The following is a 26,041-nucleotide window of genomic DNA, read 5'->3' as shown; positions in this document are numbered from 1 at the left end:
TGTTTTCCATTTGCACAACCTCAGGAGGGTTGTAATTCCTTACTCTTGCTAGAAAAAGGTGCTACATTCACTGTACCTGCCAGTTACCAAGGAATATGGCTTATGGTATTACAGAATGCACAACAAAAATAAAATAATAGCGTGCTTGCTTACTGTTCTGTGTCTTGAGATTTTTCTGCACCTTTGGTTAAGACAGGAACACGAGTTGTTTATGGAGGCTAATATTAACATATTTAAGCAAAGTTTAGATGAGCATTGCTTCTATATTTGCACACTACTAAATCAGTTTATCGCCAAACCCTACTGTGTGTTGCTTTGATCAAAGCAGGACCTATGATTCAAATAATACTCAGCGATAAACAACATATTAATAAAATAAATCTTCATCCTTAGAAATAAGAAGATCATTAATCTGTCCATGTAAAATATATACACCTCTTCACTGGCTACTTGTGTAACTAAAGATTATCTAACTTGCTATCAATGGCTGAAGAATCATTATCAGTTTTGGCTCACAAATAAAAAACCAGCATGTGAGTGACGCACACACACACGTCTTTCGTCCACACTTCTATTCTCTGTGCCCATTTCCCTCCCCTCTTCTTCATTAATTTGCTCAACCACTAAATCTCTCCGACTTGGCCGGCCCACATTCAGACCCGGACAGACAGAGAGCTGTTCTGATAAAAAAAAAAAAAAAAAAAAACTTCCAACAACCAAGAAGCTTATGGGAAATAAAGTGCATGCAGGAAATTGTAAAGTCATGCAAGAGAATAAATCAGCACTGAAGCGGCACATTTGTCTCAGTCCAGGTGTGCAGCGCGGCTCCTACTCACTTTTAAAATGGGTAGGAGTTAATAATCTGAAGTAGCTGCAGTCTGTGATAACTATTAAGCGATGTGATGGCAGAGTAAATGGGAAGCTGGTGACTGCAACGCTGAGGTCAAATCCCTCAACATCTCCAAACTACACTAAACGGCAGGAGAAATGAGAGTTAGTACATTTGCGGAACCATTAAGAACGGAGGGAGCGATGGAGGTGGAGGTGCAGAAAGAGCGAAACATAACAATAATAAACCGAGGAGCAAAGAGAGGAATACAGAGACAAAGAGAAGGAGGGAGAATCTGTTACGTGGCTATTACTCAGTACTTCATCCTTGGTCCATGTGTTGTCTATTACCTCCTGCTTCTTTGTTTCTGCCCTACTTCTAGCACACATACCCGCCGTGCCAACAACACGCCAGCCAAATTAATAGGAAATACACACACACACGCACACACACACAAACACGGTGGAGTAAGTGCCAGCATCCTTGCTCCAAGCTGGCGTGAGTACAACACACTGTTGCTTATCCAGTCAGAGCTTCCACCAGAGGCTATTTTCCAATCAAATCAAAAGAAGGGCTTAGCAGGTAGGTCCGGGCCTTTGTCTGTGGAGCTGGATGGGTGAAACAGACACTATGAGAATGTCCTCCCTGCCTGCTTAGTTGCTTTAATCCAGTGTTGGGCAGTCATTGTAATCCGCTCACTTGGATAACATAATTACATTACAAAAACAAAGTTACTAATCAGTCCAGGAGACTATTATCAAATTACTGAAAAAAACGGATCTGAGCCTTTGTTTATTGTCGAGTGTGGTCGAGAGAAAAGCCGGCATGACACACAGCGGCACATTACGTGTCCGGTGGAAACGCAGACAAGTGCAGTTTTTGGCAAAAACATTTTTTTAAAAATCTGTGGTGGTTTATCCCACGAAAAACACATAAGAATACATAAGCCGAAAAAAGTCGGCCTGACATGGCCGTGTAGGCAACCAGAGGTTCTCATTACAAACCCACATGATATGAAACATCCCCTCAATGGAACACATATTGTCTGCATGTCTCAATTACAGCCTGAATTCCTTGCTTAAAAAACGCACACACACGGAAATCTGTAAGAGCACTGATGCTCATGTGTGTGTGTGTGTGTGTGTGTTGACTCACAGAAGTGTATGCAAGGGTGCACAGATAAAAATATGGTTTCAAATATGCACAATAGGTTCTGGTTTGTTCAGTATGAGAACGACAAGGACTTAAACTTCACACACAGGCTTAGCCCAACTCTTCCATTTGCACTAAACAGAACCTGCTGTGTGTGCGTGTGTGTGTGTACGTGTGTGTGTGTGCATATGTACAAGTGTGTTTGGGCTTGTCCTGGCAGCAGAGCTCTCTCAGGTTACACACACACAGGAAGGCTCAGAGCAATAACAAAGGCCTTTCAAAGGAACCCTCAGCAGGTTAAGATAAAATGTTTTCGCTCAAACTGATAAAAAGCATCTGCAGCTTAAGTGTACAGGCGCTGGTATCAGTGGCGTGGTATTCGCCGCAGATTGGCCGGTATAGATTAAAACAGAACCTGGGCCGGCTCTCCGTTAGACATAACGATACACACAGAGCGCTAAGAGGGAGTATGTGTGTGTGTGTGTGTGTGTGTATGTGTGTGTCCAGTCCGGTAATGACAGAAGCACCTGTGAGCTCTAAATCCACAGCCTGCCAACAATGTCCACAGTGAGAAGCAGACAACCAACAGTGTGCTGTCCGGTAGTCCCACACTAGACTCTTTACACGAGTCCACTTGTCCTGTAGCAGAATCATTATGTTCTGTGCAATCTATTATGATCCTGTAAACTACTACTACCGGTACTTATTATTATTCATTCATGTAAAACCTCAGCGTGTAACTTGTCCTGCAGCTTTGAGAAAAACTTTGATGATATTTACATATATCAAAACATGCAGCTCCAACAGACTTTTCTTGTCAAACCGTGGCCTGTACACCAAGCCGCAGGCACGTGTAGTTTATATTTACACTGTTCTCTTTTTTATGCATTTATAAGCAGTGTTGTCCTCTACAGACAAACATACACTACAGGCAGCAGTATAAGGGGATTTGAGGTGACGGCCGTGCGTGACATGCAATTCACAGGTGTCTTGATCCAGAAAGTCAGCTTCTCATAAGTGGAGAGGTTTCAAGTGGTGTGTGTGCGTGCGTCTGTGTGTTTTCTCACACACCTGGTATAAGCAGTGTCGTCTTCTACAGACAAACACACATTATGCAGCAGTATAACGAGGTGACGGCCGTGCGTAACCTGCAATTTACAGGTGTCTTGATTAGAAGTGGAGAGGTTTCAAGTGGTGTGTGTGTGCATGTTTGTGTGCGTGTGTGTGTCTGTGTGTTTTCTCATAAACCTGTTGCCTACAGTAAGACCACAATTATCATTTAGAAAAAGAGAAGTCAGGCCGAGGGGACATGTGGAAGCTAATATATGTATTTAAGTGTAGGTGGATGGCTGTGGGGGGGCGTATCCTGTTTATGCAGGATAGCGCCATCATCTGTGATACCACTTTTTACTTATAAAATACAATCCACAATCCTCCTCTCTGCACAGTGTAATGGATGTTAAACTAGAAACAACTGTGGGACAACCATCGCAGAGGCCTCTGTAATGGGGCTTTTACCCAGGTTATTAAAAGACATGTCTCACTTTCCCAAATTTAGCCATCGTTCCTACCCCTATACACAGCACTGTACTTGAATTCCCATCAAATATGATGATTTCCAATAAATAACATAAATTCTACAGCTTTGTAGGCATCCTAATAGCTGCACGTGGCCCCTTTGCTGCATCTCACCTGGAAGCCCTGGATGCGAGCCAGGTAGTCCAGCTGCTGTGCGGGCTGCACCGAGACGCCACAGGCCAGGGCCGGGTTCTTCCCCTTTATGGGCAGGGAGGCATCAGAAGTGGGCGACTGGCCGTTAAGCAGCAGCTCCCTGGCCATGGTGGCGGTCGGGCTGGGTGAGGAGGTGGAGCCGCTGTAGTACGGAGGGTGTCCCGGGGGCAGCGGGGCAGAGCAGGGCCCCATGTCTTTGGATGTTATGTAGTTGACGGTGCTGCCGCCGCCGCCGCTGCCGCTGCCGGGGCCCGAGCCGCCGCCCCCCTGCTTCCTGCTGGCCTCCATCTCCTGGTAGACGTCGGGGCTGAGGTGGAGTAGACCCTTCTGGGCTGGAGGGGTCAAAGAAGAGAGAAGGGAGGATGGGTGGATGGATGGGACAGGAAGGGGAAAATATAAATAAATGAAATAAGGGATGTATAATAGAGGTGGATATGTGTAAGAGCAGTGCATAGATAAATACAGAAGAAATGGTGTAATAGAGATGGACAAAGGTAGGGGAGACAGAGGGAGTGAAGAGAGGAAAAAAAGGGTTGTTAATGCTCTAATTAGGAATAATTAAAATTTGCACACACACACATCAGAGCATCAGCTGCCACACACTGACAAGCAATGCCAGGAGGAGGTTATGATAGAGGTCTTCGTTGCCTCTAGCACTGAACCTGAAGTGGACTCTGGAAAACCGCCCCAAGCGCAATGTGCCGAGAAATTAACTTTCAAAGCTGAGGGACCCAACACAAATAAATAATTAGACCTGATCCAAAACGCTCTTGGCCCAAACAGACCCTGGTAGAAAGGAAAATACAAGCAAAAGCAGTGACGCGCTCCCAATTAATAAGCAGTTGCAGTAGGAAAGAGCAGTAATATAATATAATTGCCTTGTGTCCTAAGAAAAAAAAAAGTTATGTTACTGTTCACTCATTTTCCCTTTTGGCTCAAATGTTTTCTCCCTGGGTTGTGAGGTTCCTCTTGATAAGAGCTGAAGATGTGAGTCCATTCAACCGTCCAGGTTGCGGACATGAGACCCGCCGAGACCTGTGGCTGTAAAACAAGACCCGACCCGACCTGACCCTATTAGACTGAGCAGAATCTGGACCCAGCTGTAATCCCAGGTCAGGTCTCTGTTCCTCAGATCCAGCGCACCCATGGAGATCTCTGCTTTGTGCGTGTGTGTGTGTGTGTGTGTGTGTTGGCTCCTAACCTGGCATTCCATCACCAAACACAGATGACAGTTTCATGTGGTTTGGCAGTTTCCGAGCACTATCAAAGTGTCTGCTGGGAAACACACAGAGCCCGCTTTCTTTCTCGCTCTCAAACACAAACACACCGACACAAACCGAGCAGCGTCCACCAGTATCGGCGGAGCGGCTACGGCTTCGTCTCTGGTGGAAAGCAGCGGCACCGTCTAACAGCTAACTGGCATCCAGCATCTCCTCAAAAAAGTGGACACGCGTCAGATCTCGGAGGCAGGTCTGGTCTCGAGGTTCTTGTGAGAATATTTTGGTGGCTTGAGGAAACATCCCGAGCGATTTGGATCCAAAATGGAGCGGAAGCACCTTTGTTGTCTGACCAGCTTTTATTTAACAGGCCGCAGCTTGATCCAGACATGCTGTGGTCCGTGGCCAGCTGAGCACAACAGCGCTCCAAGCCGTTGTTCCGATCCAGACCATTTGGATAAATCTAATTTGTTTATGCTGGCTTCCTGCACTCTGACATCACTGTCCAGAAATGGTTGTGACAGGTGGAAGCAGGAAACACCGACAGACAGGACGATGTTCGGGACTTTCGTCACTTTATTGCTGCGGCGGCTGTTGGAGGCGAGAGCAAAGGGATGCGAGATGTGAGGGAAGACGACGGCGACGACGGATGACATGTGGAGGAAGGGAAAGGATAAAGAAAAAAAAAAGGAGGATGCGCTGGGAGCCAGTTCAGATGGAAGAGGAGGTGGGGATGAGTGAATGTGAAAACCATGCGAAGCCTCCGAAGCCCAGCCAAGGTCACCAGAGACAGGAAGACCAGCTGTGTATGTGTCTGTGCGTACGTCTGTGGGCTTGTTTGTGTGTGCGTACGGACCAACAGCTGGGAGAAAGCACTGGAGTGAGCGCATGACTGACAGGCCACTTCCTGTTTGAGTTACCATCACACACACACAGAGACACACAAAAACTCACACACATAGAGAGCCTTAGCTTACTCCAGTCTAGGGTTTCTGGGAACCTGCAGACAGTATTATGAACAACAAAGTTTGCGTTCCATCCAGAGGAGCAGAAAAGCTCAAGGAAACAGCAATGAAATCCAGGACTTATTACTCATACTACAACAAACTGCCCCATGCCAGCAATGACACAACTGCAAGGTTTTTTCCCCCTCCTCCCAATCATGATGACAACTCTAATTTGAATTTACACAAGTAAAACTCGCAGGCCTGTGCATTCTGAATGTAGCGTCATAAAAAATGAAAGGTGTTAGCCAACATGACATCAGCAGTGGACATCGAGTGTTGGAAGTGGGGTGCTGGGGGGGCAGTGAATGTAATCCATGTGAGTGTGTGTGTGATTGTCTGCATAAGTGTGCGTGGGTGTGCGTGTGAGGATGTTTGCATGTGATGGAGTGCTTGAAGCTGGTGTCGGATGGCGAGCGAGAGCGTGAGAGCAAAAGACGGAGCGAGAGTGAGACAAAGGAGGAGAGACGACGGCGAGGGTGAATAAAAGTAAGAGTGACGGAGTGTGTTTGTGCCGGAGGATGTCGGACAGCGGTTGTGAAATTGTCTACATGAAGTGGGAGCAAGTTAGAGAAAGAGAGAGTGAGAGAGCAGGGGAGAGAAGGCAGAGCGAGGCCCGAGAAGCTGGGTGTGGGGTGGGGTAGGGGGGATGAGGGGGGGACAAAAGAGTGAAGGAGAGTGTGTTTGTGGTGCTGGTTCCAGGCAGTTTCGGAGGGGTCCCACCCAGGCTCGGCGTCCAGTGGGCCAGGGGAGCGCTGGAGGGAAGCCAGAGCCAAGCATGAGACTGATCGAAAACAGATAGGGCCGAAGCCCGCCGCTATAAATCACCACGGTGGAGCAAGACCTTCGCATAGTTCACACATGCACGGAGCGAACAGACACACACACATGCGCGCACACACATATGCACAGCAGGAAATGAAATGTGGCAACTCGAGTGAAAAGCCCTGCTGCAATACCCATGGGAATAGAAGGGAGAAAAATCACTCTCTTCTTACTTTCTTTTTTTTGTTCTTTCTCTTTGCGCTCCCTTCCTGTCTCTAAGCCACCCTGTAGCACCGCATCCCACAGCTCAGCAGAGCAAAGGACACTTAAACACACACACATATGCACACACACACACACACAGTGAGCGCCTGTGGGTGCTTGAGGTAATTGTATTTTGTATGGAAGAAGAGTAGAAGAACAGAGCAATAAATGGAAACCCTGTGACACATTTACCCAGTTTCTCCAAGGTTGCCTTGCATAATGCTACAGAGCTCTTTATGTGGGCTGTGTGATGTCACTGCCGGCGTGTAGACAACAATTTATATGTTGCAACAGGCTGGCTGACGGTATAAACTCTCCTTTACAATTATCTGCAATTAATCCAATTTCTAAAAGTGGACATAGTATACCCTTTAAAGTTATAATCCCATGTAATTGCCCGTATCAATTACATGGGATTATCACCATGCTGTTTATCACCATCATTTCTTTCATGTTCTGTCATGCAATGCAATGCAATGCAACAATATTCTGTCATTCTTCTGCCTCACTATAAAGCGGTTTTGCATGGTAAGTGGAAAACTGACCTTTGCCACATGGGATTAAAATCATTCACCCACGCTCGAGCTATTCCAGCATGCACACACTGGACGACTGAAGTCAAAGTATGCATGTAGCACTTAAATGCAGATGACGTCTTTCAATTTGTGCGCAAATCTGTTCAGGTTTGGCGTGAGGCGGGGTTGGGCGATTCATTAAAACAGGAACTGACAGGCCAACAACTGGTGATTGCCAAGGAGACGTGTATTCTGTTTTTATAAATTTGATGTCACAATATCCTCTGTCATCCGCAGTCTTTAATGTAACAATCCAATTTAGCTAAAACATTGCAACATTTTTTAAAATTAAACAGCATCAATCATCTTGAGGTCTTTGATAAGCCGTGAGCTGTAAAGACACGCTGAATGAACAGCTGTCCGACACTTTCCAGTAAGTAAACAGGTCATCTGTGTTTCATAAGACAGGGCAGTGGGTTGGCTGTCACCATGGGTCAAGTGGAAGTGGTTAAGTAAATCCCTATCATGGCTTTGTATCAATTATTTACAGAGATAAATGCTCAAGGAGTTATACCATTAAATTATAAACGGATTAAATGACAATAAACCAGTGACGTGCTCAGTTAATTGCTGATATATGCTGCCATTGTCATATCTTTTTTGATAATCAGCAAAAATAAATCAAAATAACAGAGAACCAGAAACATCTTCCATTCAGCAACCACACACACACTCACACACACACACACCGAAAACCGAGACCATCTGTATCTGTTTGAATGAGTTGTAAATGGTGTTTATGCAATGGCCATTGTCTTTGTTAAAAAATGTGAAACTCAATAGGAGCATCTGAAACGGTTGTTGCTCTAAGCTAGGAAATGAAATTCTGGGGCCTTCATTATTCGAAACATACTTGCAATACCCACCAGCAACCACTGGAGTCGTGAAACAAACCAGTAACTGGTGAATAACTTTAAAAGCCTTGTAAAATTAGATTTAATAGGGCCAGTGGAGTTTTCTTGTAGACAACAGAAAATTGTTTATGTGCAGCATTTCTTACCCAAACAGATTATGTGCGTCATTGAAACAAAACAAAAAATCGTGCAGAATGCATTTTCTTTCTCATAACATTTGCAAAGCCACATTTAAAAAAAAAAATTATATATTGTGCAATGTTTACATCTGTGTTTCCTTGCCAGCAGTCTTCTTCTTTCACTGCTTTTGTTGGCGCACAGCTACTTCTGTTGGAACGTAACCGCCACCGACTGTCAATCAGCGGAATAGTGTAAATCCAACAGCAGGATGTGAATTACGCCACACGCGAGCTTGCACTTGTGCGTCAGCCTGCATGATACAAACAAAATTTGGATCCACTCATAAAACATTGCTTCATAGAGCTTCTTAATAGTAGGGAAGAAGTCAACTATGAAAGCTAAAGCTTTTTTTTATTTAAACACTTGTAAAATCTGTCAAGAATTTGATTTGGAAATATTTACAAGAAGAATTACTTAATTATTACTACTTGATCTTTAAAGAAAAAGAAATAATTCAAGACAATCTATTCTCTGATGTTTGTGCGTCTATAGAGGGTTGATTTTCTCAGTAAAAACACTTCAGCACAAACTTTAATCCAGCACTGTTTATCACTTTGAAAAAAATGCTACAGTCATCCTAGTGGTAGAGCTTGTTTTTTCTGAGTATGCTGCAATTCTAAAAAGTGATTTATTTATTCAATGAGGTTTTTTTTTTTTTGATAACCAGCAAAAATAAATCAAAACAACAGAGAGACCAGAAACATCTTCCATTCAGCAACCACACACACACTCACACACACCGAAAACCGAGACCAGCTGTATCTGTTTGAATGAGTTGTAAATGGTGTTTATGCAATAAACATTATTCAGACATTAGCGTCGAGTGAGTGTTGTGCGGTTTAGGCAACTTTAAAGAGGTAATTAGCAGACAGTTAAGCCTCACGCTGAGTGTGAGATAAACTAAGAGTTGAAATGGCACCGGACCAGAGACACACTCCTGGCCAACAATAGGAATAATCACCAAATTAGGAAGATTTCATTTCCTGGGAGGTTTCTCATCTGGAGGTATTGGGCAATGCATGTTAACTTGGGCTACCATGGAAACCACAACTTTGGAATAGTTTATCCAACAAAACAATCATTTATCTATAAACACAATTCACATGATATATTATTGCAAAAATTGGACTAAATCACAATTTAATTTGTGGCAAGGAGCTCCGTTCTCATCTGGATTCTGTATATTGAGTCTGGACCGGCGAGGAGCAAACACAATAAGGCAGAGTGATTAGTCTTACCAATCTGCTTTGTACTTTTCAGCATGAGAAAGCTGAAACATCACATCCATTCTCTCCAGAATGAAGCTGGATACCCCATGCTGGCAGCGCTGCAAAAAGGCCTCCATTAGGCCCGAGTGACGACAGCACATTCAAATCTAATAAGGCTATCTGTTTGTTTTCCACTCCGCTGCTCCACATCTCACAGACTATTTATTTGTCCCCTAAACTGCTCTTTCTCAAGCTGCTGGCATTTACTTTGCTGGCATTTGGTGCGAAGCTGCTTGCAGCCGGTTGTTTTATCAAGCTGGGACATCACATCTAATCAAGCTCAGGTACTAGAAAGCTTGCAAATCTGCTCAAGCAACACCATGATTATGAATCTGCACATGTTTTTTCACCTGTAGTAAATATGAACTTACTTAACTCCAACACAATGTGGAATAAATGATAAAACGACAGCGCTGCCAGACTGCGGGGATCAGGAAAACAACTGAAAATAGAATGTGAAGTCTTGAAATAGCGTTTGTGCTTTGGTGAGAGGAAGGCTTTCTCCTTGTTTTCATTTTGATCTCAGACAAGACAGCCAACTTAACAACAGATACAGCAGATAGAAACCAGCTGGTTCTTACAAAACGACATCCTCACGCTTTTCAGTGAAGGGCCCTCCGAGTCCTTTACCCTCTATACTGTGAAAGAAAATCTCCCTTAAGGCCATTACATTCCCGTGTAGCTACACAAATTCTGTCACGAAAATATTTTGTATTTGTCTACGCTTTAAATTATCCACAAGTTGCAGAGCTTTTCCAAATGAGGACATGGCTGAGGAGGCTGTCTTTTCTATGTCTCTGCATATTTGGATCTATTCTTTTTTCTCTTTCTTTTACACACACACACAGATGGACAGAGACTTAGTAGCTTGTTTACATGCAGTCAAGAAAACTGGGCCGATATAAGCTTTATGGCACGTTGACATGTTGGTTTTCAATACACAAGGAGACTAAACAAGATTTAAGAGATTTGAATGAGAATTAAGCCTGCAGTATACATACCACAGACATGTTCCACACATGTCCACTAGAAAACATGATGACAGCCTCTTGGCAGCACGGCGTTTGTTGTATTCGGCTGGATAAGTCAAACAAGTTATCACTGCTGGATTTAGAATAACAGCAGTTACACTCGAACAATACGTCTTAATTGGTTAACACGCACTTCCTCTGTTTGTGATGATAGTTGTGTTACTTCAAAGTTGCAGCACTTTTTGAGGACTGTCTATTATTTTTTCCTCCAGCTGGCATGTGCTAGACACATACAGCTAAGTGAGATTTATCTTGCTTCACACAAATCCCCCTATCATATCATCACATATCCTGCCTCATAATGTGCTTTGTGTCTCTGTGTGTAGGATTAAGGGGAAAATGTGTGTGTGTGCATCTGCGCTCCCGTGTGCTTGTGTGCTAATCCTGAGTGAAAGGCTACGTTTTTTGGACAGGAAGGCAGTGGGGGGACTCCCTGGAGGGCCTCAGTGTGCTGGCCCTGTAAGCCTGCGTGAATGAGCCTGAATTCGCAGGCTCCCCACGAGGACGCACGGCCGATTAAGCTGACAGTCAGAGGCCCATTGACCAGTCACAGAGATTAAACGCCGGGCCATCTTGTCGGCTAAAACCACCTGCAGGACGGAGGGGAACGATGGAGGGCCGGAGAGGAGGAGGAGAAGGAAACGGGGAGAGACACAGGGAGACGTGCGGATACTCACTGTTGCTTGTCGCTTCGGTAAAAGACGCCTTTTGTCCGTTCCAGCCTTTGTTGTTGTCCATCTGTAGTGATGCGGAGAGAGAAGGAGAGAAGGGGGGGGAGGTAAGAGAGATGTAGATTCTTGAACAGACAGCTTCTTCACGCATGTCAGACAAGTTCCTTCCTACTGTTTGGGCCACAAAGAGACGAGCGCTCACAGGAGGGGATGCTTAAGGAGCCTAGTGTCTGTCTAGGCCAGCTACTTAATTAAGGGGGTTGTCAATGTTTAGGGACTTAAAAAAAAAAAAAAAAAAAGGGCTCCTATTCAATGTGTTACTTCTGCTGCGGTTTGCGTTACAAACGGTAACAAACACACACATACACAAACACACGTGTGTGAAGTGTGAAAACAAATCATTTCTGATGTGTGTGACAGTTACGGAGATGACATGGTTGTAAACAAACGCATCCCCCCCCACACACACACAAACAAACACACAAAGTCTCTTTACACTTTTAGCACAGATCACCCACAGTCCCACGGTGGGAATGTAGCGCAACAGAGCTGCCAACAAAAGGGGAGGCAGGGAAGAGACAGGGAGAGAGAGAGATCTGAAGAAAGACAACCTATCCCACAAAACAGGATCTTGTTTAATTATTCCGCAGAGCTCGGGGTTGTCTAAGGATCTAAAGAGAAGTAGGGCGGCCAACTAATTCTTATAGAGATGTTTTCAGAGTTGTCAAGCCCATGCAAAGCCATGTATCAGCCACTAACTCCGTTCTGTCTAAATATTCCTTGCCTTGAGTGTAACCAGAAAGGCCTTCGCTGCTTATTTCCAGCACGGCAGACTCTCATTTATCTGAAACCTTAGACATCAAAGCCTGGTGGTTTATAGGGCTGACAAATAAAACATGCAATGATGCAAAAAGAAACTTGATGACTTGTGTGCAGCGTTTGACATTTCCGTGTCGACACCTGCAACTCAGTTCAGCACTTTCAAAGACGGCGACGTGCCGAAGCTTTGGACGTTTTTTCAGGGTTAACTACGTAACAGACGAGCCTGAATACACCAGTGTTTAATATGAGGATTAAGGCAAAGGGAAACACTGGCTGCAAAACTGGGCTGTGGTTTCTTTGGGACTACGACTCAATTTCACAGTCGTTCTGATAAGAGCAATGTGTCATCCTTTAGCTCTATGGTATGGCTGTCTGAGTAAGATATATGCAGCAGCACATATCTAACTAATGAGCTGTCTGGGGAGCGCTGGATAAGTCCTGGTTTCTGATTCCTGGTTATGTAACACAATCTCTATCTACATCAGTTCCCTTGAGCTTAAAAACCCACGAGGGGGAATAAAGATGATGGTGATCAATGGCTGCTTGCAAAACACATTCGGTTCAGAGGAGCTGAGCAAGGTTTACGTAATAGGTCAGCAGCACTGGGATGCATGGTAAATCAGAGAAATTGACTGAATATCAGTATTTTTTTTTATTCAGCACATGGCTGTAGAGATTAGATATGGCGGTGCGCAGAATTCCTTTTATGTAATTCTTCACCATACGGCGGCACAGGTACTCACTGACCAGCGTCTCCATCCCTAGAGCTCTGCTGGTCGCACATCTGTAAATACCAAGTGCAAAACGTCCTACGTAACATTTAAAGACCAACTTCAAAGGGTAAATGCGGAACATTAAGACTTGGTCTTAAGGTTCGGGGTAGGCTAGATCCATTATGTCAATGTGTGTGAGAAGTGATAATGTTAGTTAGTTATTATGGAAATGTAATTTTCATAAATCATATATTTATAAACTTTATTTATTTGTTTTATTTTATTTTAAAATAGCAATAGTGGTTTAGTGATTATTAGTGGTTATATATGTAATATATGTGTATGTATGTATATATATATAACCACTATTGACATTTTTTGAGATTTTTCTTTATGCTTATCACGCCTGTGCAGGTTGGATGGTTACTCACACCTGTTATGGGATGTGTTGAACAGGGCACTGATTTCCAATAACCTTTCACCGTCATGCGATGTGCATACACTATAACTACGCTCCCCAATCAATATTGAAAATAATCATGAACTGCAGAGAACTTGTGAGAACTTAAACTTCTTTCTGTAGTAGAAACCAACTGTGCTTACAGTTATACATCCTATTACAGTAGGAGAAGTGCATATAAACAGAGCTGGTACCTCGGTGGGGCTCTGTGGGACTGTGGAGGCTTTGTATCCCAGCTGCAGTAGCATCGCCTCGGCTGCGTTCCTCTTGGCCACCTTCTTGTTGGGTCCTGTTCCTGTGGCAACCTCGTTATTCACCTTCACCTGCATGTGCACGAATGCAAACACAATCAGGATGCAGACGCAGAAACACACACGTGTCAAAGAGCATAGGAATGGCAATATTTTCAGATCCAAGTTGAATTTTAGGGCCGTGCATCCGACAGCTGCTCAGGAGAGTGGGTTAACTTGATGTCTTAAAATCAAGGTTTTCCAAGCTCTTTGCTCTAGTTTTCACATTTTCAGTGGAGAGCATTCTGCCCTGCTTTCTGAGGCGAGTCAGCCGTGCAATTTACATCGCACAAAAAGCGCTCTGAGTCAAGTGTTTGTTTTTCAGTGATCCCAAAACATTAAATCTGTCTACACAGAATGTAAGCAGATATTTCCAAGAGAATATCAGACGTTGTTATGTTATGCAAACAGACAATTACACTGTACAAATAACATTCTGGGAGCCAAAGCCTGTGAACAGCCAGGCCTCAGTGCACTTACTCAAAGTGCTCTGACATGCTCAGTAAGTGCTCGTTTGAATGCATCAAGTAGGCCACGACATACAATGACAAAGAAAGCCTCAAATTACTAAATTACTGAAATAAACACAATAACTCTTTTATTATGGCTATGGCTATCACCATGGACATAGACATCCCCATCCCCACCACAAAACAAAACCGGACCATAACCTTCAGAAATCTTAAATCCATCTCTCCCTCTGCTCTCTCAACCTCACTCACCCATTGTCTGTCTGCCTCACCCCGCCCACCATCTGATGACCCCACTGACCTGGTTAACTACTACAACTGCACACTCTCCTCCTGCTTGGATCAGCTTGCCCCCGCCAAAACAAAAACAGTTTCTTTCACTCACTCTGCCCCCTGGTTCACCCCTACACTCCGCCAAATGAAGACCCGGAAAAGACAACTTGAAAGACTCTGCAATAAAACTGGATTATCTGTTCACCTTCTCGCCTACACCGACCACCTACAACAGTACAAAGAAGCACTCAACGCTGCCCGGACCACCCACTACTCCCACCTCATCCACTCTGGCTCCAACAACCCCAAGGCTCTGTTTTCCACCATCAACTCCCTTCTCAAACCTCACGACAACACCTCCTCATCATTCACTACTGAAAAGTGCCAATCATTCCTATCATTCTTCCAAACAAAAATCAACACCATTTACAGTAACCTCAACACCTCCAGGATCCCTCCCATCTCCCCGCCCGCCTCCCTCCCTGCCCCCCCACCCACCACTATCCAGTACCTGACCCACTTCTCTCCAGTATCACCAGCACAACTCACAACCATCATGACCGGAATAAAAACCTCCACTTGCAACCTGGACCCCATACCCTCCAAACTCATCAAGGACTGCCTCCCTGTCATCTCCCCACTCATCATTGACTTCATTAACGCCTCCCTCAGTTCTGGTTCTGTCCCCCAAACCCTCAAACTGGCTGCCATCACTCCCATCATCAAAAAACCCGGTCTGGACCCCGACAACCCAAATAACTTCCGCCCCATCTCCAATCTCCCCTTCCTGTCAAAAATCCTGGAACGTGCTGTCACCTCACAACTCACAACCCACCTCACCTGCAATAACCTGTTTGAATCATTCCAATCTGGTTTCCGTACAAAGCACAGCACCGAGACAGCCCTCCTGAAAGTCACCAACGACCTCCTCCTCTCCTCAGACTCCGGACACCTCACCATCCTCATCCTCCTCGACCTCACAGCAGCCTTCGACACCATCAACCACTCCATCCTGCTCTCCCGTCTGGAATCCTCTCTCCACATCACTGGCACAGCACTCTCCTGGTTTCACTCCTACCTCACCAACCGACAACAGTTCATCAGCATCAACAACTGCACCTCCACCACCGCTCCTCTGTCACAAGGTGTCCCCCAGGGGTCGGTGCTTGGTCCCCTCCTCTTCATCCTCTACATCCTCCCCCTTGGCCAGATCATCCGTCAACATGGACTCCATTTTCACTGTTACGCCGACGATATCCAACTGTACATCTCCACCAAAGCCATCACCAACAACACCCACTCCACCCTCAGCAACTGTCTCACAGAAATTAAATCTTGGATGCAAACAAACTATCTTCAACTGAACAGTGACAAATCGGACATAATCATCATTGACCCCACATCCCGCACTAAAGCCAGCCACAACTTCTCCCTCACCTTTGATAACTGCACTTTGTCTCCCTCATCCCACACCCGCAACCTAGGAATCATCTTCGACAGTAAGCTAAGGTTTGACCTCCACATCAATCACATCACCAGGACCGCCTTCTTCCACCTCAAGAACATCGCCCGTCTCCGCCCCTCACTCACCTTCTCTGCTGCAGAAACCCTCATCCATGCATTCATCACATCCAGACTGGACTATTGCAACAGCATCCTCTATGGTTCACCATCCAAACTCCTCAATAAACTACAATACATCCAGAACTCAGCCGCACGCCTGCTCACCCACACCCGCTCCAGAGATCACATCACCCCCGTCCTCCGTGACCTGCACTGGCTGCCCATCACTCACCGCATACAGTTCAAAATCATCCTCCTCACACACAAAGCACTTAATAACCTGGCCCCCCCCTACCTTACAGACCTGCTCCATCACCACACCCCCTCCCGCGACCTGCGCTCATCCGAAGGAAACATCCTGTCACTACCCACACGGACCAAGCACCGAACCTGGGGGGACAGAGCCTTCTCCATCACTGCCCCCTCCCTCTGGAACTCACTCCCCAAACCCATCCGCACCTGCACTCACCTCCCAACTTTCAAGACAATGTTAAAAACACACCTTTTTAAATCAGCTTTTAATACATAATTTCTGTGTGTGTTTTATATTGTTCTCTATGTTTTATACTGTCTCTGCTGCTTTTAATTGAATGTCTTGTGTTCTTAACTGCATTTATTGTATGTAAAGTGTCTTTGAGCTTTTGGAAAAGCGCTTATAAATAAAATTTATTATTATTATTATTATTATTATTAAATTGTTAAAGATGATCACCCCCAACAAAGGCTTCTGACACAAAGTGGAATCTTTTTCTGACGGATTCAGACAAAAGACGCAAAAAACAGAGACTCATTTGAGCCCTGCTGCTTACCGAGGGAAACAATGTGGAAATTTTAGAAGAGTGAGCAGACTGCACAAAAGGAACACACACTCGCAGGGCTTAATGTGTGTATCAAAGAGGCATGGAGAATAGGTTTGAGGCTGAATTACTGCCTGATGCTAAGAGAAGCTCTGTTCTTCGTATGAAAGAAAAGATTTACCGAAAGAGAGACAAAGAGTGAGAGTTTGACTAAGGGAGACGGACACAGATTCGATTTTTTGAAACTGCAGTTAAAGTGTTGTGCATGCATTAAAGTGGACCGGGTTACACCAGCTCCACTGGTTGTTTGTCTTATACAGACTTCTGACTTGGGTTAACTCTTACTGACACACACTGATTACAGCAGTTGCATTGGTCGCAGCCCAGATTTCGCATATTTCTATATTTTACTTTCTAAAAGAGATTGTAAAACAGTTTGTAAAGCACTTCTTATTCATTCTGACATCTGCATTCGGACTATAATGAAGTTACTGCGATACCGTTTGCATGGTTCACGCCGGTGAGACAATTCAAAAAGAAGCCTGACTTTACATAATGTTCTTGATTATCAGGTTCAGTTGGAGAGGATGTGTGACGGCTCATGGTGAACAGCTCATTAGGCATGACTGAGCCTAATTGAAACGGAGAAGCTCGTTCACTTGAGGAGATGTGTGTCTGATACTTTTCTGAATAATGTTTTAATCCTACTATTACTGAGTTATCAGCATGCATGTACTGAGAGAGTGGCAGCTAATGAGAAAGCTCCGACATTCAAGCCTGTAAAAGTAAGGGGGTGGTTAAATAGAGACAGGAAAAGCCATTCCAATCAGAAAGTGGGCAGATGTAATTTAAAGAGATAGTTCAACATTTTGACAAATTGGCCCATTGCGAAACATTACAAGACAGAGTTGTTTTCGAGGAAAATGCAGAGACTGCTTGCCGAAAAACTGCCCTCGACAGGAACGCGCATCAGCGGTATTGCATGAATTTGCCTCGAAAACAACTCTGTCTCGTAACGTTCTGTTATTATCTCATAGCGTGGTGAATGTTCAGGTCACAACTTGTCCACCAGAGCGTTTTGGAGTTGTTGGATTGTGTATTTGATGAGTTTGATGAGGGAAACCAAGAAATCCTATTAGCTGCCGTAGCGTAGTTCTGAGCAGCTCGCAGCTCTGCTCCACTGTTCTAAAAATAGCTTGCACCGACAATTAAAGGTAACGAACCTACTGCTATGACTATAGGGATGGGCCAATTTGCCAAAATGTTGAACTTTCCCTTTCTCTGAGAGTAATGTAGTGTAAATCACCAAAAACTGGTCCAGAATAAGTTATAGCAAGCTGTTTTACTATCATAGAGTAATATTGTGCTTTTTTCTATGTGTTACCTGCAGTTCTGAAAAAGGTATCTGTGATGAGATCCCTAAACCAGACAAAGTCCCTGCTCTGTTAACTGGATTAGTGATAAACAGCAAATCATCCATAACTTTGTTAAGGGTTAAAGGTCGCTCCTGCAGCAAGACCATGAAATTTTATTCTGTTAATGAATACTGGCTCCTTTCTGCACAGCCACAGTTCTGAAGCACACAAGACAGTCAGTGTGTTTTCTTTACTAGCAACAACAGCTTGAAATGGCGAGTTAATAGTATGAAAGAGTTGGCTGCTCCGCCGGGGAAAACAGGCCTGTAAAGATGGATGTTCTTCTATTCCGAGCTTTAACTGCACGCAATAAAAATAATGAATATTAAACAGAACTTTTCGGGGAGGACGGGAGAAAGAGAGTGTGGGTGAGAGGGGAGTAGAGAGAGAGAGTAGGAGTGGAAGTGTCCAGGACCACAACTGTGTGCAGAGCAGAACTTCTAAATAACTAAAATACAAAAGCATCTTCTACATACAAGATGGTGCTAGAGCAAAGAATCTTTTTATACCTTGTAAAAAGTTGCACACTGCTGCGTTACCAGTCCTCATATCAAAAATCTGTAGTTGAACATTAAGTAATAACACATTTTCCATCCTTTAATGCAGTTTAAGACAGAACAAAGCAGGTTTAAGTAGTCAATATGCACCAGCACCTGCTATGCGGTTTGTGCAAAGTAGTGGAGTTATTATGATAAAGTTTGGAAAAACATGCCGCACCATGTAGGTAAATTACTACTTTTTTTCATGCTCAGCGTGGAATTTCAGCTGCTTGAATTCTCCTGATCGAAATAGCAAAAGACGTATTTTGATGACATCATGGGATCATGGGAGTTGTTGTCTTCGCCATCGCAGCTGATGAAAATCAATCTTACTCAACTGAAATAATGTTCACAGACTGTGTAATGTATTAAACCAGAAACACTGTGGCTAGTAGACTGCATTGGGATGGAAGAAGGGCTGCAGCCCAGAGAGATTTAAAACACAACCATAGTGCTTCTCCACTGATTGAAGTGACTCAGTTCCAGTCATTAGTTGTGTTTTAGTGGAGGCCACATGCAGATGGTTCAGCTGTGTGAAACCAACTTGTCATAACATAAGTAAAATGTGTTTATTTACACTCATACCGAGGATGAAATCTACATTCAGTTGATGTAACAGGCAGTAAAAATGAGATGAGATGTGAGAGCCTGATGCATAATCATGTTGTTAACTGTTTGCCTGAGGCCTTGTGCTACAACATAGAGTATACTGGTGGTACACAGGATTGGGGCTGGGGGTGCACACATGACAGAAATAGGAAACCAGATCATAGTCCCACGAGGAAACTAAGAAACATGTGTTCTTGTGTAGAGAGGTTATATAATGTTGCTGGCTTCCTTCGGCCAGACGGAGAGGGTTTATTCTTGTTATTGCCATTGGCTTGTTCTCTGTCTTGAAACTCCGCTCAACGAGGTTATAAAAAAATTTCCCACCCGTATTCTTCATCCACCGACCCATGCTGCGATCATTTGATTTATCCGTTACAGTAAAATTCAGCCGATGATCATCAAGCTCCCGTTTTTCCTGGTCACACATAACCCCCATCTCCATCCATCTGCATCTCACTTCACTCAGACTAGCATGAGCTGAAACTGTCAGGGAACCGGTTTCTTGAAGTACTGTATGCCATAAAACAGATTGGCTGTTTTAAAAAATAAAAGATTATCAAACAAGTCTGTCATTTACCTGTCTTTTTCTTTTGTTAACCTAGATATATTATTTATAAATGTATGAATCTGCAAACTCATATTTGAATATGTTGGATGCATTGAAATCTGCAAGGGTCCACTACCTGGGGTGGGGGGAACTGGGAAGTTTGTTTGTTTGTATGGACAGGAACTAGACTTTGACTATTTCATGTGTGAATTGTATATTTTTTGTTTGTTATATTTGAAAAATCAAAGAGACCTGATCAAAAAAAAAAAGGCTGTCATTTACCTGCATGATGAACTCCCGGCGTCGAGGCATCCCCCTCTCTGAGAGCAGCAGATACTCGGGCTCCTTCTCCTTTTTGGCCTGTTGGATCTGGGCCAGACGGCTGATTGGGTTCATGCCCTGGCCATAGTCTGGTCCCGTCTGGCAGAAGAAAAAGGGGAGAGGGGGGAAAGAGATGATCAATTCCAATTGTTGAATTCATTTATTGCCTTTTCAAAAAAAATTGTCGGCAGTCTCCAGAGTTTTTGCTGATAAGAGGAAAGGAAATAGATATCAGGATATCAGATTCAACAGATAGATGCAAAAGATACAGAGACAAGTACTGTAAAGCAACACAGGAAATTAGCCGGGGTGAAAAGAAAAATTCACTATATCGTATTTCACAGATTTATTTGAATGTGGAGACACTCGTGCTAAATATTTGTGCAGTACAGGGCGGTATCATGATACCTGTACCTTGAGTACAAATGGCTTCAGGGCGTCAAAAGTGTGTGTGCGTTATGTGGGCCTGGTCTGTGTCCCAGCTGCGGTACCTTGAGGATGGTCTTGGTACGTTTCTTGTAGTGCGTCTTGGGTTTCTCCACAGCGGGGATGAAGGGCAGCTTCTTCAGGTCCTGCAGGATGGACAGGGCGGCACGCTTCTTGGACAGCTTCTTACTGTTGCCCTCGCCCTCGGCCGAGAACTCCCCCACGCTGACGCGAGTCAGGAAGCTTTTCATATGTGGGGGGCCACTCTCCTTCAACACCTGGTGGGGACACAAGGTGCACGTGAGAAACTTTGGGTGAATTAAATGTCCAGTAAAGATCTCCAGACACCAAGTTGGTCACAAAATGTTTTACAGACAAAGCAGAAAAAGGCAGGAAATGAATCTGAATATGTGAGCGCTTGTTTTGTTTTTTTTAATGCATGATATGTGTGAGTGCGTGTGTGTGCAGCGCGCTCTGCAAGCAGCTACACCAGGTGGTCCAAAACATCTGCTCTCGATGGTCACAGCGCTACCCACCCATATACGCGTGTGTTATTCATATACACCACACACACACACACACACTGACGCAGAAGCACACACACACAAGAGTAACATGTTCCTAGATGACAGTCTCTAGTGATGAAGGCTCAGTTTCCTTCCTCTAGCCTCTGGTCACCTGGGAGACCTAAAACAAACACCGGCTGGCGTTAGGTCATGCTTCTGCAATCACATCCACTTCCTGTGAAGTCCGAGAACAGTGTGCGAGTGTGTGTGTGTCTGTGTGTCTGTGTGTGTGTGTGTAGCAGGTGGGGTTCTCCCAAACCTTATTTAGAAAAACACACTGGCGGAAGAATTAAGTTTCACTAACTTACTGAGTCCAACAGCGCATTTCCAGCTAATGTGGTCGCCTTTTCAATCTGTAGCTTGACTTTCTCCCTCGCTCTAACCTCCAGCTATAGCTGCTGCGTGGACGCGTTTCTTTGGACTTTCTCATACGCCCCCCCCCCCACCTTCTCTTCCCGTGCCCCCTCTCTCCTGCGCTCCTTCATTTGAGCTCAATTTGCGGTGCAGAAAGCACAAATTGTAGCAATCAGATGCAATCTAGAAACAGTTAATTTGAACCCAGTGACCGATGAAACAGATTAAAATGATAAGCGGAACCTTGAGCATTCCTCGAATTCTTCACACATCAACACAGACTAATACCAGGCCTTGAAGAGAACAAAGGGTAATGTGTGCAAAACCCCTCCTGCCCTGCTACAGTACATAACAATAGCTGCACAATTTATGATTTTGTTCAATTAACAAACTACTGTTAAGTTAGTTTGGTGCATGAAAGCAAAAAAGAAGGTTCAAGGGTTATTAATTATCGAATTTATGCAGAAGCTCCAGATCTCGCTTTATTACCAACAGATACAAGTAATTTATTTGCTGTAAAATTGCATTTCACCGTCATGAAATGCAATCTATAAAAAGGAGTTTTTAAATCAGCTTCATAAGTACGGTACTGCAGCATATTCTTGTTAACACTGCTGACACTGGGCCCCGTGGCTGCTGTCAGTGTACCTGTTAGCCTGTCAGCATTCCTGCACAATGACTTGAAGTATACAGCATGTAAGGATGTGTGTTGCAGAGAGAAGCCTTGGAGCTCTAGCCGTACGAGCTAACAGCCAAACCCTCTCCCACCCAGGGGATCCGCTCTGGTCTTGCTCATCACCAGAAAAAGGAAACACAACATGGCAGCTTCTCATGCATTACAACATTCAATAGGATTGGAAATGTCCCATTTCTGAGCCGTTTCGACTTTGTTGATGGCGTTGATAATGACACTACGCATCGCTGGCCACTGGTCGGATGAGATTATGTCACTTGGAGGAAATAAATATGAGCTGCTAACAAAATATAGATGCGGTTGAGTCTCTGGTGATGAGTCGTCTTCAGCTGTCCTAATTCTGTAGCTGTGCTCAATCACTCACCCAGGCTCGCTCTCCCTCCTTGTCCATCACCGGCTCCCTCAAACATGTGTAACTGTTCAGTTTATGTGGTTGAGTAAGATGGTAGGGTAACCAAGACATAAACACTGTTGCACAAGGGGATGGATTCGCACAAAGGCTAATTTTCCACACACAAACACAAGTGCATACAGTTTTTATGGAAACCAGGATGTTTGCTTTCCTTTTTTCAGATCGCTCCTTTCAAAGCAACGAACTGGGAACACCGCAGAGTAAGTGATGGACAAGTGCTGCGGTGATAACATTCATGTGTGCTGTCTGAAGTGAAAACATGCACTTAGCAACAAATGCAACGACTCAAATGTGGGTTGCATAGGTTTATGGTATAGTCAACAACAAAAAAAAAAAAAGTACAGAGACAAAGCGTGCATCTGTGCACACGTCACACAATCTTGGCCCGGGACGGCGGCAGACGAGCTGCAGTCAGTCTCCTGGCAGACGACACGGGATCTGCGCCACGCCGATGGGATTTCAGTACTTTCATTCATTTACACGCACACCCACACACACACCGACACACACACACATACATGCAAACAAACACACAAACACACCTGTCTCCCACCTAATGACAAGGATCAGGTTGTACACAGGAAACTTTTTTTTTCTCCAGTCCCCCTTCTTGTCTCTTCATCTCGTCTTTTTCAAACATGGGAGGCCTTCTCTTCGCCTTCTCATAGAGACATTAATACCCCGAGCAGTCTGAGGATATGTGCATGCGAGACCTCAGGTACTCTGGAAGAGGAGGCTATGGGAGCAGGGTAGGACAATGGTGAGGACTGGGAGAGGGAAGAAAGGCTCTTTTGTGACGAGTAGTGGATGGACAAGCCCTGAGGGAAGCAGCTTCTTGTAAGATGGGTGGTTCTTGGCCCGGACCCTCTTTTCTTGTGTCCCCTTTGGAAAAGGAGCCTCCGATCCAACACACAAGCTGTGATTTATAGATTGGTTCCTCTTTGATGCTGACATCTGTTTGATATTGCCTGACGGGCGGATTAAATGAGCCAACTGCCTCTCAGGGTGGCGGCGACCCTCATCGTTGCGGAGGGATGGGAAAGCAGACACTCGAGTCACGAGTGACTCACGAGTAATTTCATGCCCCAGCGAGGGCAGGGATGAGATGATGTGAAAACATGGCTGCTGCGAACGGTCTTCACATGAGAGATGACCATTATGGCTCCGCGTAGCATCCGCGAATGCATTAAGTGTGCGTGCATGTGTGCGAGTTGGTGAGTTTGTTTGACCGGGGGTGTGGGAGTGTTGCGTTTCTTCTCACAGCATCAAAGAAGACACGGTAAAGAGGATGTGACATGGCAGGAAAGGAGATGAGGCCAAACTTTGTCTAATGAGTTATAATGTAATAGAACCAATGGGCAAAAGGAGACCCATAGAGACATGTAATTCATACTTGGTCTCCAGCCATGGCGTAGTGGCAGGGTGAGAGCATATTGCACGCAACATGCTGATTGAGGATGAAAATGAATCTGCTGGAGAGCTATCAGGAGTATGAGGCGGACAGAAAGGTATGTAATGCCAGGAGAGGGAGACGATGATTGCAGCTTGGCCTTCAGACAGTTTACTTTGACATGGCACAGGGAAAACAAATGTGCTGTGACTGATATGCAGAAATGGAGGATAAAATGAACATCTTCATGCGCAGGATTTTCGGCGTAACGAGAATAAAACGACAGCTCCTCAGGAAATAAAATTTCCATTTTGTCTCTGAACTTTAAAATCGAGAAATCAATTTGCAGCGCAGAAAAGGTCGAACAAACGCAGCACAACACTGCCGCCACCGAAGGCCTGCAAATCGTAACTTGTGAAAATAGGCAAAGATTATTATCCACTGAGGGAGATGTACTGTAGATAGATGGTGAAAGAAAGACAAAGTGGGAGAGGAAGCTGAGTGAGAAGTTACTGATTTACAGCTCATCAGGCAGCAGTAATGAACAGCCAGTCTGCAGACTGACAGTGAGCAGAGGAGAGGCCGAGGAATGTGTGGCTGTGGTCGGATTTTTAAAAAAAAAAGAAGAAGAAAAAAAAAACGCTACTCTCAGCTTCCACTTTGGATGGACTGAAAATGAAAGTGGAGTAATTGCTGTCAGTGACAAAGGCATGACAGATAATGAATCACATCAATCCCGATTTAGCAGGCTGAAATTATTAATAGCAGTTCCAGGAAGGATGACCATGTCATGCTCTGATGAACAAATGTGTTTTTGAACAAAGAGGAGAGAATTTGGTGGTGGTGGGGTGGTTATAAGAGGGAGGATTGGACGGCTTTCCAGATCCTTTTTCCAATGTTGTGTAAACTCTTATTAGCAAGAAAAGTCAACAGAGTGAGGAGAGTCTCCCTCCCTTCCTTCCCTCCCAGTCTCCATTTCCTCTCACCCCCAATCCGCCTATCCCCCTAGCCTCAACACGCTACCGCCCTGTGTGTGATTTTTGGGAATGATGGTAGGAGAGGTGGAAGGGAGGGATTCTGTGGAGGAAGGGAGGGGGCACACAGAGTAAACTGAGCCTCCCTTGTTTTTGGCACCTTGCAGAGCTCAGAAGAAGAAGTGGAGGGAGCGATGAGGGAGAGAATATTGGATGAGTCAGCGAAGATATGGTGAAAGCCAAGGAGAACGGACCCAGCAGGTCATGTAAGGACACACTGGAGTTTTTTGGTGGATTTAGAAAAGTTGGGGGCAGCGGCTCTAACGCTAAAAAAAAAAAAAAAAACTCTGCTAGGATTCCCCGGAACATCTAGAGGAGTCTTACTGCGCAAAACTTAAACCCTGACTAAGGCAGTTAACCCCCGTCTTATCCAGCAGAGCGTGCCAGTGGGAGTTTGTAGCATCACCGGGCAGTTCCCAGCTGAGTTTATCAAGGACACAAACCCTCTGCCAAAAGCTTTTTTTCCCCTGAGGCGGCTGTGTATAAGAATATGTTCTTATCAAACAGACACCACTATGACTGAAGAAGGAAGCCCACGCAGAGGCGGCTTAAGATTCATTTCCTCTGATGGTCGCTGCATGCTTGCGTGTAAAAACGAACTGACAGCGCACTCGCATGAAAAGGAAAAAATCCTTTGCCGTGATGCATGCACCAGGATTTCCCACAGCCGTTTACGGAAAAGGTGCCGGCCTGCCTTCACAGAAACCGATGACGCTGTCTCTGCAAGTTTGGAGAAATGTGTAAACATCTCCACGCCACCGCAAAGGATGAGACAATGGGGCTCACTGGGATTGAGCAGGAGCCC

At 44.8% G+C, this 26,041-nt stretch overlaps 1 protein-coding gene across 2 annotated transcripts in view; it reads right to left on the bottom strand.

The window, feature by feature from the left end:
• Positions 1–26,041, bottom strand: part of stau2 (staufen double-stranded RNA binding protein 2) — an 87,205-nt gene that overhangs the window by 33,625 nt on the left and 27,539 nt on the right. For both annotated transcript variants that reach the window (XM_083995762.1, XM_083995763.1), the window contains exons 8-12: positions 20,852–21,064; positions 20,322–20,459; positions 13,731–13,859; positions 11,548–11,608; positions 3,674–4,044 (exon numbers count right to left, since the gene is read on the bottom strand). In XM_083995762.1, coding sequence (XP_083851888.1) covers positions 3,674–4,044; positions 11,548–11,608; positions 13,731–13,859; positions 20,322–20,459; positions 20,852–21,064 — 912 coding nt within the window. The remainder of the gene's footprint in view (positions 1–3,673; positions 4,045–11,547; positions 11,609–13,730; positions 13,860–20,321; positions 20,460–20,851; positions 21,065–26,041) is intronic.

Source organism: Trachurus trachurus, assembly GCF_905171665.1.
Source record: "Trachurus trachurus genome assembly, chromosome: 20".
Taxonomy (NCBI): domain Eukaryota; kingdom Metazoa; phylum Chordata; class Actinopteri; order Carangiformes; family Carangidae; genus Trachurus; species Trachurus trachurus.
The sequence above is the reverse complement of the archived record's forward strand: the minus strand, read 5'-3'. Positions and strand labels throughout refer to the sequence as shown.